General features: G+C 40.3%; 1 protein-coding gene across 1 annotated transcript in view; it reads right to left on the bottom strand.

Annotated features, from left to right (window-relative positions):
* Positions 1-251: 251 nt before the first annotated feature.
* Positions 252-17,420, bottom strand: part of LOC142108296 (vomeronasal type-2 receptor 26-like) — a 117,281-nt gene continuing 100,112 nt past the window's right edge. Inside the window, exon 4 of the mRNA XM_075191933.1 lies at positions 252-1,153. Within this exon, the coding sequence (XP_075048034.1) occupies positions 252-1,153 (902 nt within the window). The remainder of the gene's footprint in view (positions 1,154-17,420) is intronic.

Below are 17,420 nucleotides of genomic sequence, written 5' to 3'. Positions count from 1 at the left end.
AACCAATATAAATATCAAGACAGTGAAGTTTATAAATCACTTGCACATCTATTAATACCACCATACAGGGTACATGAAATACAACACTTAGATAAGGTACATGAAATACAGCACTCAGATAAGGTGCATGCAAAAAAAACACAGGTTCATATATACATAACATCCCAGTCTTAATACAAGCTAATAGAAAAAAAAACACTCACTTTCTTACTATGTTACATATTTTAATGTAGTTCATTTAAATTGTTGCACTAGGTTATTTGTTGAATTGTAATATCTTTAATAGTTAACTCAGGTCTAAAAAGTACAAAATAGCACTTGGGAATAAATATACAGACGACAAGCCCACAGCTTGAAGTCAATATAGCAAATATCTCCACAGCCACAACATATTTCCCCCTAGTGCTCAAATAAGCTGGAATAAAAGATATCCAGACACTGCAGAACACCAGCATACTGAAGGTGATAAACTTGGCTTCATTGAAAATATCCGGCAAATTCCTGGATAAGAAAGCAACAATAAAACAGACAAAGGACAGAAAGCCAATAAACCCAAGAACACCATAAAATCCAATCAATGAACCCTCATTGCACACTGCTAATATTGTCCCAATTTCATCTTCCATGTTATAGTACGGGAATGGAGGAGCAGTTACCAGCCATATAGCACATATTATTAATTGACACAAAGAACAGAAAATAACTATAGAAATAGACAATCTGGTCCCCAAGAGGTTCCTCAACTTGCTTCCTGGCCGGGTGGCATTGAAAGCAATAATTACAGTCACTGTCTTGGCCAAAACGGAGGAGACTGAAAGTGTAAAGGTGATTCCAAATATTGTTTGCCGTAAAAGACATGTTGCCTTGATGGGATGACCAATGAATATCAAAGAACAAAGGAAACACATCTTGAGAGATATTAGAAGAATATAACTGATTATTTGGTTGTTTGCTTTCATAACACGGGTATTTCTGTGTTTTGTGAAAAATGCTGTGATTACACAAGTCAAAGAAAAGAACACAATGGATACAGCTGTAATGAATTCCCCCAGAGGTTCAATGTATGATAGGTAAGAAATGTCTTTAAAGATGCATGCGTCTCTGTTTATATTAGGCCATTGGTCTTCTGGACATTTACGACACGTCTCCATGTCTACGCAGAAAAACAATGTTAGTAAATCACGAATAAAACATATTTATAGACATAACAAATGCAGCAAACAGTATAGGAAACATTATTATTTGTTTAAATTAGAGATGAGTGGTTCGGATTCTATCCAATCTGACATATATCCGAGAATTGATGTCCCAGGTGTAACCGAGTCATGAAAAGGTTTCGGTGCCAATTTCATGTCTCAAAAGGTGGCAAAATGTAATTTCATGGAAAATATTAATTCAAAACTTGTGAGAGATTTGAATCGATAACTTCTATATGTAGCTCTTTTTTTTATCATGTACCATTTTAGAACAGACAGCATGTAGATAGGATGTTAGCTTCAGTGCTCTGCTCTGAAAACAGTGTATAAAGTTAAACTACAGAACACAGAGTTAGACAGGGGGAATGAGAGGCAGAAAAAAAAATTGTTGGGATTATTAGGGATCAGTCAGCTAGAATAGTTTACTGATCAATTGGTTTACATTTCAAACTGTCAGATTATTTAGATGGAGTAGTGGCTACTGGTTGTTATTAATGCATATATATGGTACTAGTATATGGATTGAGTTAGAAATCATTCTCAAATAACTAGTATATTTAGTGGAGAGAAACAGTGTGATTTTGCTGTATGACTATTAGCAGCAGAACCAAAGAAAACAATTAGATTTAAAATTTTAAGATTTTCTAGTGAAAGAAATCTTGTGTGGGGCAGTGACATATGTATTAAGTGGGAAACACCTGGGTGTTTGCGTTTGAGGGTCAGCAGCAGAACCTCTCCAAAAAACTGCTATGTTCTTAACTTTTTATTTTTCGATAATTGTTAAGTTGTTAAAGGTTAAGGTTTTTCCTGAGCATTCTCGACATTCAGCCTTTCTTGTAGAACATTGCAGTAGTTACAAAACAAATGTCATCTGCTATGCCACCAACTGAAGCAAGTCCATTAGGTAAATTAAAAAAAAAAGATAGAAAGATAGAATAAATAATATTTTTCGAACTACACGTTAAAAATGGTTTTATAGATCTCATAAAACTATCAAAAAACTGTTGTAAAGTAAATAAGAAATACTGGCCCATTTTAGGAAAGGACCCTGTTTTAAGCCAAATATTACCATCTAAACCGTCGTTTATTTACCGTCGAGCTCCAAATTTGAAGGATTAGCTGCTGAAGGACACCCTTCAAGAAAATTCTAGTGGTGGGCGGATTAAATCTAAAGGATTCTATCGGTGTGGGGCCTGTTTAGCCTGTAAGAGAGTGATGGGCACCATCACAAAAATACAGGAATTTACAGTTAATAAGGAGATCTATAAAATTAAACATGTTCTATTGTGTAGTTCGAAAAATATTTATTTATTTATTGGAATGCAAATGTGGACTTATTTCGGCAAAACCACCAGAATGCTTAAACAGGGAATTGCGGAGCACATCCTGGACATTAGAAATGGTAAAGAGACTCACTCACTTTCAGCTCACTTCAAAAAAGATAAACATAAATGTTCTGAAACAGACATTGTTAGTTTTTTGGGTATTGATACCATCAAAATAAATTGGAGATATAGGAAGATTGAAAACCAACTCTCTAAGATGGAGATGAGATAGATCTACAAACTTAAGAGTCTGGCACCGAATGGGTTAAATAAAGATTTTGAAATTAAATTCTTTTTAATATAAAATTTAGATATTTTCTATTGTACACTTATCATGTATTTATTAAATTTTTTCTTTCTTCTTTTTTCGTTTTTAGATCTATTGACGAACTACATTAATCGTCAATTTTAATTAATTTACATCTGTTTCGATACCTTTGTGGATGTAAGAATTTAAATTACTATATTATTTTTTTATTATTGCTGAATAAGATCAATATTAGGAGTATGTAACATTTACTGCCTAGTTTTAGCATCATTTATCTTTCCATCCATGCACTTTTAGGGTAGCATCCACTTGAGAATTTAATTTTATATGGTGACATGCATTGCCAGCACATAGTGATCTTGTATTGATGCGCCATTCAGAAGTGATGCCAGTTGTATCGCAAACTGGAAGTAGCATAGTAGTCCTTGGACCGCAAACCGGAATTTGTGCTCCAGATTGTGGAACACAAACTGGGAGTCACATTATATACGGTAATACGGAGATTGATAATTTTCCTAATATATGTGTTTTTTCACTTATTTTTGCAAGCGGATGCTCCCGATTATTGCAGGATGGTTCTAATTGAATAAACAACATATTCTGTCAATGTATGGTAGTAATAGACTTAAGTTAAATTATGGTGACTCAAAGCATTCCTATTGGACATGGACACTATTTAAGGATTCCAATGGTGTTCGTACTCATTCACCTTAAGAAAGACATGTAACGACCTGCCTCCTGGACTTTATTATTTGTTTCTTTTATCTGTTGCAGCAGTACCTCTATTCACCAGAGGTGCTGCTATTGTGCTTTACTTGTTTGTATCAGGGGTTAACCTGCCCTGTAATTATTCCTTGCACCTGGGTGTGACTCTTCTTAAATCTGTCTCTCCCAGCAGTCTTTGCTGGTTATTGTTGTCCCATCCTGTTGTCTCATCCTGAGGTTATTCTCTGTAGTCACTTCCTCCTGTTTGTGCTCCTGGATTTATGCTGCTGGAGATCTATCTCAACATACAATCTGCTGACCTGTTCATTATGTGAACCTGGGACTTATCTGTGCATTTCCCTGTGCATGCTGCCTGGAATATTTCCTCATCTCCCATTTACCTGCATCTGCTGTATATCTGGTAAATAATGCAAGCTATTATGTCATCAACTGCTCATACTCTCCAGCAATAAACATTGTTTGTTTTTTCACGTATCCATGGCTCCTTAGCTGTATTTCTACATTGATCCGTGACAAGACACTTATGTCGAAACGCATTCGAGGATGACACTAGCACTATATTGTCACCAAAAACACCATCTTGGATCCGATTGATTATCGCAGCAACCCTTCTTCCAGGGATCACATTTAAGATCTATGATTGTTGAATCTCAGTTACTCTGGCATGAGTACCCAGTACTAATATTGTTGGATTTTTTGCTCATTTTACTGTGAGTGTGTTTTTAACTATATTTAATAGATACGTGCAACAACATACTGCACTAGATTCCTCTTGTTTTCTTTCTCATATCTTTGCTTATGAGTGGGTGTAAAGAAGACTATCACTTACAACTTTGAATTCAGAACCAAATACAGCATACATTCTGAAGGCCTTTATTAATACTACTGTTGGTAAGTTTGATACCAAAGGGAACCCAGAAGAAAGATTACCATATGGGATTTTAAATAATCTGACTGTATTACGCTATTGTGGTCATTTTTTTTACATGTACAACTGAAATACCTGTGCTATTAATAAGACAAATTGAACATACACAGAACACCAATATAAGTATTTATTTTTCCTTTACCCTGACTAAGGGTTCTGTCTGGTCTCTTTGGGAGAAATCTGGTGAGCTGGATTCACTTCTATCTTCTATTTATAATCTATTCACAACTGGTGCATGGTTCGCAGAAGTTTACTAAGCAGCACTGGAATATAGAGTGCTGCTGGGCTTTCTTATCTATTCATACATTAAATAAATGAAACAACAACAAAAATGTGTAAGGTACAAGAGATAAAAATGTTGAAACACTGTGCGCACAAACTATATATGGAACTGTAGACAACATGCATCATGGAGCATGAAAAAGCAGTAACAATCATATGTCATTAGATGGACAGAGGCATCAGTAGATATTTAGACAAGTAGATACCTAAATGTAAAGTGCTACATAATTGGCTGTCACTATATAAAAAAATGTTGATGATCATAGACAAAGGTGGCCAGCACACATACAAAAAAACTTCTACGCAATACGTATTATGCATACAATAAATTTGGAACATAATAGGGCATTCATCGTGGACGCTGGTACTACAGAAACAGGCAAAGTTCATTGGATGGACAGTAGTATGAATGAACATAGTTAGACATTTACTGTATAAAAGTAAATAGACAAAGGTAGCGTGCACCCACACTAAAAATTCAAAGACTGGTAGTATGCACTTCTCGATGGGCAAAACATTCTTTGCAGGCCAAAAGCAGAGCTTTCAAATACCTTATTTTACTTAAGTGATTGTTTTTGCTATGAGTAAGGTAGATGTGGGCCATAATGCTGCCTTTGTGAATCAAACAAGGTGACTCGAGTATATATGCCAGTTACCATATATATCTACATCCAGTTACCATGTATCTACATACTAATATCCAGTTTGTAAACCTTGATTTGTCCTTTTGTCTAAGCTCAAGTACAGTATCAGACCTACTACGGTTGATTTGGAACGCCATGAATAGGCGGGACTCCTTGGTTTGATGCTGGATGGAAGGTGGTGTTTAAAGACAAAGGTGACTGTAGCTCCAGGGGACAGGGCCAATAGGTGACTTGAAAATGCAGTGGTGGTGGGACTGGAATCCTCACCTTGTACAACCCTCTGGCAAAGTGGATTGCCCGAGACTTGCAGAGGAGGTGGTCCTGAAGACCCATGTATATAAATATTCAGTAGTTAAGGATATTTGAATAAATTTAGAGTATTTTGTGAAAGCTAAATTCAAAAATGAAAGCATTTTTTCAAATTGGCTCTAGTTCTTGAGATAATGGATATTCTCAATTAATAGGGAACTTAGCCATAACAAGTGCATATGAGAATCTATCAGAACATTCTTGAAGATGAGACAGGCAAATATTCTAGCTGTTCACTCTATGATCATTCAAGAATAGTCCCTCTCCGTATATAAGTAATCCCCGCCACCCAATCAGCAGTCAGTTGACAGTTGGCAGTTGAGTGGTTTGCATTTTCTATTACTTTTTTCTTGTTTCTCAACCATGTAATACATTTGTATACATGTTATTAGTGTAAATAAGTGAAGTTATATATGGGGTGGTTATAGTGACAATTTGCATATACAGAGTGTTTCAAGTACAGATAAAGTCAACTGTTTGACAGGGAACAAATCATTATCCCACTATTCCATATTAAGCTGGGACTATTGAAACAATTTGTTGAAGCTTTGGACAAAGATCGCAATTGCTTCAAATACATTTGTAGATCCTTCCCTGGACTAAGCATGGAAAAACTAAAAGCAGGAATCTCAGATGGCCCTCAAATTCATTAACTTATCAAGGATTCTAATTTCAAAAAATGTATGTATGGTGTTGGAGCTTCTGCCAGGTACAGTTATGTTACAGTTGTCAAGAACTTCTTGAGTAACAACAAAGTAGACAATTATGAAGAACTGGTGCAAAACATGCTCACAAACTATAAAAACGTGGGTACTAATATGAGCATAAATTTACATTTTCTTCATAGCCACTAACACAGATTGCCAAATAATCTTGGTGATTTTAGTGAGGAACATAGGAAGAGGTTTCTTTAAGATATAAAAGTAATGGAGGAAAGGTTTAATGGAACAAGGGACAGACACATGATGGCAGATTATTGCTGGAGCCTCCAACATGATTGTCCTGATAACCCACATAAAAGATAAATTGTACAAAATAGCTTTTTCCTTTGCAATAATTGTAATTATCCGAATCAGTTTACTATGTTTGTCTGGTATTATACTGGATAAAATGCCAGTATATATTCCATGTGTTTACTTGTGTATTATTTGTGACACATTGGAGAGGGTCAGCCGCAATACTTTGGCCAAAATTGGTAAAAATTCGGACAGTTGTGAACAGGGGCGGGCTGGCAACATGCAGCCCGGGGGGGCGCACAGGCGGCCGCATCACATGGCACGCCTGTGTGCTGACCCGTCCGAATCGCGTGTAATGTGATGCGGCCGCCTGGTTATATATAGGCAATATTGCATCTGGTTGGGGGGTGGCCGGCCCTAACAGGGGTTAGACTGAGCGGCCCGGGAGGGCGGTGCACCCCTGCCCCCCGGCCCAGCCCGCCTCTGGTTGTGAAGATATCATGAGAAAATTGATTGTAAATGATTGTTAATGCTATAAATAGTAATATAGGAGCAAACACAGCTCAAAATGACATACTTTCACACATTTTTCACAATTATTTATTAAATCCAGATTCAAAACTAAAACCAAAACATGAAATCATTTCATGATTTTGGGGTAATACCTGTAACAAAACCAAAACACAAAGATGTTTTAGAACCAAAACCACATCCAAAACACAGGGGTCAGCAGCCATCTCTCATTTAAAAAAAGGTGTTTTGATTCTACATAAAAAACACTCATTGAAATGTTAATACACTTTTTACTTACAATTTCTCCTTTATATCTGCATATAGAACTATCACCAACAGATATGTCAAAGAGCCACAAATTGATTTCTGGATTGGTTTGTTTCTAATCTTTTGATAATCAAACAAATGAAAACTGGTAACCTTAGTGAGACTTGGTGATTTTACCACATCCCTATTTATGGACACATATATACATTAATGTGACAAGATATAATCCGCTGTGATAAGGCAAAATCTTTATGATGTGTAGAGCTTGCCGTACATGGACAGTTCAGGAAAAGCAATACAAAATGCTATATAGCCATAATATTGGACTGGATTCTGTTTTTGAATGTAAACATAAGTAATTGAAAATAAGTAATGAAAGTATCATTTTGCAGCATTAGATACTCTTATAAACTTCAAAGGTTGGAAACGCATGACATATTTGAAGTTGTTCAGTCTGTGTGATCTATTAGCCATGTCAAACGGGTAAACTACCTCAAAGATATAGTAATTGGACCTTGGCCATCACAACTCAACTCAAGTCACAACTCAACTTGCATGTAAGTTGCGTGTTAAAAAAGTGCACTGAACTTGTAGTTTTGACCTTATTCAAATCGAAGCGTATCTCAAGATAAGATTCAATTTGAATATGGGTGGATGTACAGCAACATTACTTGCCATATGTGGACAATCAGTACAGACTACAGGTACATACATACATATGTACACTAGAAACGAATGCATAAAATATTTGTTTAATTATAAAATAAAACAGCAACTTTATCAGTATAATCATTTATATAAATATTATATTTCAAATATAATTCAAAAGCATTATGTTTTTACAATACAATGTATATAAAAATGCTTTCAATTAGTACCTTACACACTGTTACGGCTCACGCCCCAGGTATCAGCTCCTAGAACCACTTCAGAGGTCTTCACCTATAGGAACCACTTTTCCTGTAGAGCTAGATGCACTCACAGGTACTCCTATGCCCCCAGGTCTTGTACTCTACTAGTAGGAGCTGATACCGTGAGAACGTAGCGCAGGTGAATACGCAGAGGTGGAGTGATGAAACCAGCAGCGGTAATGAGGGTGTCAGCAAATGATAATGCCAAGGTCCAGGCCGGGGTCAAACAGGTCACAGGCAAGACGGCAGCATCAGAGTCCAGGCAATAGATCAAGGGTCACAAGCAATCAATCAAGGTCAGAATCCAGGCAATAGGTTGGCAACAATAATCAGGATCCAAGGAATAATTAGAGAGCAAGACAAAGCAGGGTAGTATGCTGAGAAGCAGGGACTATAACCGGCAGAGAGGGCTTGTCCCTTCCTACCTTATATATAGCGATGTGGCCCAATAGAATTTGATCTGTGCAGCAGGGGGGAAGAACAGTACAGCTGCGCACTGACTAATTATATTGCACGTCCCGGCTGCACTAGATGCCGGGACACGGTGCTGTAGCAGAGAGCGTCCCGGCCATTGCCTTGGCAACGGCCGGGACTCAGCGGATATGACGTCCCGGTTGTCATGACGATGGCCGGGATGTGGGGGCACAGACAGGAGCGAGTCGCGGCGGTGCCTGAGGCCGCCGCAGCTCGTGACACACACAATGCATTTTAATATTATATCTAAGTTGCATACAGTTGTTCTGTAATAGCTAGTGACAGACATATGTGTAACTATTAAATTAAAGATTATACCATGTCAGTCATCAATGTTAGTCGACATTTAAACCTGCCCTGTACAAGATGCCAACAATACGGCTGATAACAAGTGCACTTACAACCAACACAAGACTTGAATCATCCACATCTGCTTCAGAACATCCTTACTGTACATGGACTATATCAGTCAGCCCTTTACTTATCCCATTTCATCTTGCAACTGCATTCTTTGGCGTAATGTCTGTTTCTGGGCATATGCCCAGTTTTTTCACACAAGATATGCTATGTAAATGGACAACATCTGAACCTAAGTCAGGCCTAATGTGTTGTACCCTTAGGATCGTGGACAGGTGGAGCAAATTTCTTATAGATAAATAACACAATTGCAAATCCGCCACATGTCCCCCAATCCCACCATTCTCCTCTAAAAAGGCAGAGTTAGTGTAATGCATTTAGGTATGCTGACTTCCTCCACTTCAAGTTCATACTTGCCTCTTACAGTTCGGGCTTATTGCTATCTAAACTATCCTTCTTTAAAGCTCTAATTTTTTCCCAATCCTCCAACCCCATCGGCCTTTTTGCCAACTTCAACTCCCTCCTCACCCCTCCCCTCTCCCACTCCTCACCACCCTCTCTTCTATCGACTTTGCTACCCACTTCATCTCCAAGATTGAGTCTCTTCATCATGACATCTCCCAGCAGTCCCTTCTTAACCCATCCTCTCCCCCCTCCATGCCCACTCTGTCCCCATTCCCACCCTCCTCTGCGGCTGCTATCTCCTTTCTTCCCTCCCCTCTTGCTAGCTCACCCTCCTTCTCTTCCTTCACTCCAGTATCTGCAAATAAAGTCCATACACTTCTCGCTTCCTCACCCCCCTCCACTTGCCCACAGGACCCAATCCCCACCCACCTCCTCCGCTCTCTCTCTCTTGAAGCCTGCTCCCACATTGCCCACCTCCTCAACCTATCCCTCTCTTCTGGAATCTTGCCCTCCTCATTTAAACATGCTCTTGTCTCCCCATTTTCAAGAAACCGTCTAATGATCCCGCCTCTCTCTTTAATTACCGCCCTATTTCGCTGCTTCCTTTTACCTTCAAACTCCTTGAACAGGTTGTCTACAACTATCTCACCTCCTTTCTCTCTTCTCACTCACTCCTTGACCCGCTCAAATCCAGTTTCCGCCTCCTTCACTCCACTGAAACTGCCCTCACTAAGGTCACTAATTACCTTCTCCTCGCTGTTAGGAACTCCCAAGTCAGTACAGTGAAACTCGGGAACAATTCAGAAGGCCAGGTGTTCGCTGGAGCCCCTAGTGGTGGGGACAGACTGGGCTGCGGGCCGACCGAGGGTCGAGTAACGTATACTGACTTAAAGGAGTTCCCAGGAGAGGAGTGATTGGTGGACTGTAGTATAAGAAGAATCCCAGGTCACAAGGTCACAGGCACAGATGCAATATCCAAGGGCAAGCGAAGGGTCAAACTCACAGGCAGAGAAGCAAAATCCGATTTCCAGGCAAAAGGTCAAGGTCAGAAGAGAAGGGTCACAGGTCCAATAACAAGCAGGGGTCAAAACACGGGTGATCAAATCTAAGGTAGCAGGAACCAAAATGGATAGCACAAGCAGGCAGCAGAACTGAGGACAGAACGCTATAACCGGCAATGAGGCAGCAGGCCTCATTGCCCTAAATACTGAAGCAGACCAATGAGAGCCTAGCTCTCTAATTGCCCACCAGATGTTCTAATTAGCCTTCAGGCTTGCCCCGCTGTTGCGCACGCGCCCGGCTGCTCTGTAATGCCGGGACGCGGCGCTGGACGAGAGAGGTTCTTACCGTTGCCACGGCAACGTCTGACGAGCACCCGGAAGTGACGTCCCGATCGCCATAGCGACGGCCAAGACGGAGACAGGGGAGTCGCGGCGGCTGGGCACCGCCGCGGCTCGTAACACTCGCTAAATCTAAAAGACACTACTCCCTTCTTATCCTTCTTAACCTCTCTGCTGCCTTCGATACCGTTGACCGTGCACTCCTTTTTTGCAAATTCTCAAATCTATAGGTCTCTGTAACATTGTCCTCTCCTGTTTTTCCTCTTACCTCACCAATCGCTCCTTCTTAGTCTCTACACATGACTCTACATCCTCCCCTCTGCCCTTACCTGTTGGTGTTCCTCAAGGTTCCGTTCTTGGCCCCCTGCTTTTCTCCCTCTACACCTCCTCTCTTGGTTGGCCTCCAGTTCCACCTCTATGCTGATACCCAAATTTAACTTTCATCACCTAACCTCTCCACCTCCCTTCTGCTCGTGTCTCCTACTGTCTCTCGGCCATCTCATCTTGGATGTCCCAATGCTTCCTTACACTCCATATCTCCAAGACTGAACTTACTTCCCCCCACCTTCTAGGACTCTCCCACCCCCCTCTCTATTTCTATTATTAACACTACCCTCGACTCTGTCTCTCAAGTCCGATGCCTTGGGATGATCCTTGGTTCCTCCCTCTCCTTCAAGCCTCATATTCTGTCCCTCTCAAAATCCTGCAACTTCCACCCTCGAAATATATCCAAGATACACCCCTTTCTCGCCACAGAAGCTATGGAAATCCTTGTTCACTCGCTTGTAATCTCTCACCTTGACTACTGTAACCTCCTTCTCTCTGGCCTACCTGACTCTCACCTTGACCCTCTTAAGTCTATCCTCAATGCTGCTGCCCGCCTCATTTTTCTCTCTCGTCGCTCTATCTCTGCTGTCTCCATCCAACAGTTACTACATTGGCTCCCCATGGCCTACAGAATTAAATTTAAACTCCTCACCCTCACCATCAATCCTCCCCTCCTTACATCTCCAATCTCATCTCTGCCTACACTCCTAGCCGCCCTCTCCACTCTGCCTGTAACTGCCGCCTCACTACTTCACTGATCACCTCTTCTCGCTCCTGTCTCCAGGACTTTGCCCAGGCTGCTAAGCAGCTGTGGAACAATCTTCCACGGTCCATCAATGTAGCATCTACTCTCAAAGGCTTCAAGCATGCCCTTAAGACTCATTTCTTTATTCAAGTCTATCAGTCCTCCTCCTAACTCCCTTGTCCTGGCTCTCTCCCCCAGTCAGTACCACCCTATTTGTGTCTTCACCTTTCCTTTAGGATGTAAGCTCTCAGGAGCAGGGCCCTCTTTCCTTGTGTGCTCCTTCTACTATTCCATCACCCCCTGTACCTCTTGGCCTGCTTCCCTATCCCTGTTTTCTTAAGCTTCGGCCTACTTCTCGCTGATTTCTACCATCACTTTCACTCATTGTCCCAGAAATAATTTGATTTAAATTAACATGGTACCTGTGTGTGTATATATTTTTGTTCTTCATTTTTTGTTCTTTCTGTATCATGTTGTGTCATAGGCCACTGTTTTCTGTGTATGTCATGTACGATGCTGTGTACCCTTTGTGGCACCTTATAAATTAAAAATAATTATAATAATAAAGTTCCTACAGTTTGGGAGATGTCTGATCTCACTGCTTGTCCATACAAACTGCTATGGAAAAGCCTGCAAATCACAATGCTCTGGGAAAAAGAGTCAGTGAATGGTCTTGCTTGAAACAAAGATAGAAGTTCAGTAGTTTTCATGCATATCTCATTTGGTACACCTGGACTAGACAGGGGATCCAGATACCTTTAATAATCCTCTGAGCTTACCTATGCCAATACTGTAATTGAAATTCAAAGCAGTAGATTAAAATAAAGGAATATCTGTATGGCTCTCTTACTGTCATTAATTATTTTATGTTTTTATGTAGGAACAGCTGGGGGATGATCAAAATGTAATATAAAGCAGTACTGCATGACATGCATCTGTGTCATTGACCAAGAATCTGCAGAATATTACAGACTCTAAATGTGGGCATGGTCCAATGAGTCTACTGTACAGAAACAGACATAATTTACTATAAAATATGCATTGTATTTTGCATGATTTCTACCCAATATACACTCTTTGCCCACATATAGAAAGGGGAAGATTGGAAAGAAAACATGTCATAATATAGATACATAAACTTTTAAACTTTTTTAATAATTTATCGTAGGCATATTGTAACCATTAACCCTAGTCCCAAAACAATGATTACCTAGAAAGTCAAGTAGAACTCTGTCCTGGGCTAGTAGATCTATTGCACATCTGGACATTCAATTGCCAAAGAGCTTTCATGAGCTGTATAGTTTAAATATGAGAAGGTGGTTATAGTGGCAGTGGATGAAATGGCCAGCTGGAAACATTTAACACTTTCTTAATTGGGTCAAGACAATCTAATTAAATTGATAGTGCTTCCTAAAGTATTGTATCCATTTCAAATGCTGCCTATGTTAATTTCACCATCAGATGAAAAGAGATTGAATAGAGAAGTTAGAAATTGTATAAGGCAATCTAAGCGCCTACAATAAGCCTATTTAAACTTCAGCAAAGTACGTCAGAGGGTGGCATTAATTTTCCCAATTTAAAACTATATGGTTATGTAGGAACCTTAAGGTTTACTAGAGATTGACTGCTTGCTGGTAATATTTTTGTAAATTATGATTTGGAACAATTGTTCCTTTCTGGAGTAAGACTGATTGTTTTCTTCATTTCCATAAACAAAAAGTTTCAAGAGATATTGTGGATAATCCACTATTGATGACAGTCTGGAAGGTTTGGCACTTTGTTTGAAGTAAATTTCATCTGCTTAGCAAATGTTCATTGTATTTACCCGACTTACATAACTCAGAATTTTAAGCTGGTCATGCTTTTCACTCTTTTAACTATTGGCGTACGTGTGGTATTAAGTGTGTCAAATCATTGGTCAATGTTCCCTCACAGGATTCTCTTACTACCCCTCAGAATCTGGATAAATTAGAGCTCCCGCATTTGCTGGTATTCACGCTATTTCAGGCTTGACATTATGGAAATTCTGTGTTAAAGTTTTTACATCCTGTTGATTGGAGCAATGGCCTAGATCGGTTCTTGGATAGGCCACTTTTTGGTAGAAAAGCTATCTCGTTACATTATAAGCTACTTTCAAAGTCGAATAATTGGATGAAGTTGTTGTAAATTATGAAATATTGAATGTAATTGTTTTTTGTGCGATTGCGATTAGTACTGAGAAAGAATATATTTAACATTTTACATTTCACATAAAATCAATTACAAGAGAGCTGGTTTCTTTCCAACCCACACTTTCTATGATATGCTCAAATACTTTAAAACTCTAGCTGTTAAATTAATATGTCTTAAGGACCAGCCAGCCTGTTTTGGGACTCCGCCTACCATTGGGGGATGAACTGGAAAATACACACACATTTTGATATAGCTCCCTTGTTAACTGGACTTAGAAACTTGGATTTCTCTCCCTATTTGGACTCCGAAGAACAGTAAAGTATATATGAGCCCTTTCATAGGGCTCTGGTAACATTCTGAACATGAGTTAATAGTGTTTAAATGAGTAAAATGTACACTGTATATTGTTAAGGTAAATGATATTGAAATACATGGCTCAGCATGGGGTGTTGATATCTGGTTCGAGACCAGATCACATTTGGTTACTAATGATGTAATGTTTGAAATTATATTCTTTGGTTTCTAGAAATGTTTATAGCTATGTTATTGTAAATATGGTCATAGATTTTATGATTTAGGGCATTAAGGGTTTCACGTTATTAATATCTTGGGAGTTGGATTGTGTCATACAATAGACCTCATGTTCCTGCTGGATATGGCAGCAAAGTGATATATACAAAGATTGCTAGTGTTTAAATGATAAAACTATAGACTATAGGAATATTTGAAATACTGTATATGTCTTTACAATGTTTGTGATTATTGTTAAGTGATATTATTAGTCTAGCAGTTTTCTGCTCAAATAGGCCACAGGGTGCTCCTGCCCATATGGCCCCACCTGGCTAAGTACTGCTCCCAGTCCATACTGTGATGCATCAGTTTGTACATTAAAGTCCTTGTCATGATTGGGCGCCAACAGTATTGGAACATGAACCAGGGCTTCCTTAAATGCCAGCTCACAAGCGGTTGTCCAGTCAACTACTTTGGGTTGTTTCTTCTTAGTGAGATCTGTCAGGGGTTTTGCTACAGTACTAAAGTCTGGGACGAAACCTCTGTATTACCCTGAGGTTCCTAAGAAGGCCAGTACCTGTCTTTGGGTAATGGGCTGGAGCCAGTCTCGCATTGTCTCTACCTTAGCTGGTTCTGGCCTAACCCAACCTCCCCCCACACGATGACCCAGGTACTGCACTTCTGACATCCCCATTTGACACTTGTCTGCTCTGATGGTCAGACCTGCTCACTGAATTTTCTCCAACACTTGCCCTACATGTTTCAGATGGTCTTCCCAGGATTTACTGAAAATGACAATGTCATCCAAGCAGAGCATTTACACCCTTCCAGCAGGAAATCAACATCACTCTGGAATATGGCTGGCACGTTCTTCATCCAAAATGGCATGGACATAAACTCGAACAGGCCAAATGGGCTTATGAATGCCAACAGTTCCTGAGCCTCGGGGGTCAGTGGTATCTGCCAATGCCCCTTGCTCAAGTCAAAGGTGGAAATATACTTTGCCCCAGCTAACTCATCTAACAGAGCATCAATTCGGGGCAGGGAATAGGCATCAAACACAGTCACCTTGTTCAATTGGTGGTAGTCCATGCAAACTGCGTTGTCTTGTTCTTCATGGGATACAATACAATGGAAGAAGCCCATGGACTATGCGATGGCTGGAGCACCCCTAGCTCAAGCTTTTTCTGTACCTCCTTGTATATATTTTCCTTGGCTTCAGCGGGGACCCGATAAGCGGGTTGCCTAACTGCCCTATGCTCACCAAGGACCACATGGTGCTTCACCATGTCCGATCGGGTTTCCTACTGAACTGAATCGCAAAGGGCCACAGCACTGCCACAAGCTGCTCCCTTTTACGAGAACTCAACTGCTCATCCCAGCCCACTTCCTCTACATCACCTTCGCCTCTGACATCCGCAAAGAGGTGAGGTAGTGGGTCACTTCCTTGGTCTTCAGTTGGAAAGCAGCAAACCGCTGCAACAGACTTCACACACTCGTGGTATGCCTTCAACATATTTACCTGGTAGGTCCGCTGACGAATACTGCCGCTATCAAATGACACTGTAACTCATCGGACCGTGAGTGCCTCTGCTCTTGTGCGTGGTTCTCTCTCCCTCCTGCCGGCGCCTGTCCTGAGCCGCGGCCGTCCGCCACCTTGATAGGACTGCGCATGTGCAGGATCCCTGAACTCTTATGACCTTGCTTTTAACTTAATTGGTGGATCAATCACCTCTCCCTATTTAAGGAACCTTTGGCCTTTGTATCGTTGCCTGATCTTGAACCTCACTCCCTGTGAGTCTCTGAAGGTGTTTCCTGTGTCCTGCTCGTGTCTTCAGCTTCCTGCTGGATTACCTGCTCTACTCACCGGCGGTTCCCATACCCACTACAGCCTCCCAGCTCTCCTGCTGTGTCCGCACCGGGACAAGCCTCTCTACTCAGCGGCGGTATGCATACTTGTTATTGACTATTAGCTGTTATCCTGCATATCTGCCTTGGACAAGTTTCTCTACTCAGCGGCGGTATACATACTTGTTATTGACTATTAGCTGTTATCCTGCAAAAAAAAGAAAAGAAAATACTTACCTTGCGGTCACGCTCCCTTGTCTCCTCCTCCGTTCAGTGCTCGCAGTGAATGTCGGGCATGATGTGATCACGCCCAACATCCATTGCGGAGCGCAGCATAGAAGAGTCACCCGCGCGAGAAGAACAATCAGCAGCACAGAATTGGAGAAAAGAAGAGAAGAGGACAGGAGAACAAGCCGATTAAAATGTAAGTTAAGGGGGATTTTTTTTTATTATTTCAAGGGACGCTGACAAGTGAATAAAAGTCACCTGGTCCTGGAGCATCATGGACCTTATCTCCCTGCTACATACTTCTACTTGTAATACTAATGGGGCATTATATATTATTCTCTTTGGCCCATTATAAGTTGTTATCCCTTAACTAACAGTGGTGTAATTAGCAAAACAGGTCACAATTTGGGGTCACAGTGGTGTATATGTCAGGTACCGCAGGCCTGGTCAGGGCACCCTGATATACAATGCCTGGCTTAAATGCACTTTATTGATATTGCATCAAAACAATACAAAAATTGATTATAGTATAATAACTAGAGAGGATTTTTTGAACAGGGCGATTGAAAGGTAAGTATAGGGGGATTTGAAAAAAAAGTGATAAATGTATATATATATATATATATATATATATATATATATATATATATATATATCACTTTTTTCTCATATTTATATATGTTAACTAT

Source organism: Mixophyes fleayi, chromosome 12 (genome assembly GCF_038048845.1).
Source record: "Mixophyes fleayi isolate aMixFle1 chromosome 12, aMixFle1.hap1, whole genome shotgun sequence".
Lineage (NCBI taxonomy): Eukaryota > Metazoa > Chordata > Amphibia > Anura > Limnodynastidae > Mixophyes > Mixophyes fleayi.
Note: the sequence above shows the minus strand (reverse complement) of the source record. Positions and strands in the feature narration are given on the sequence as shown.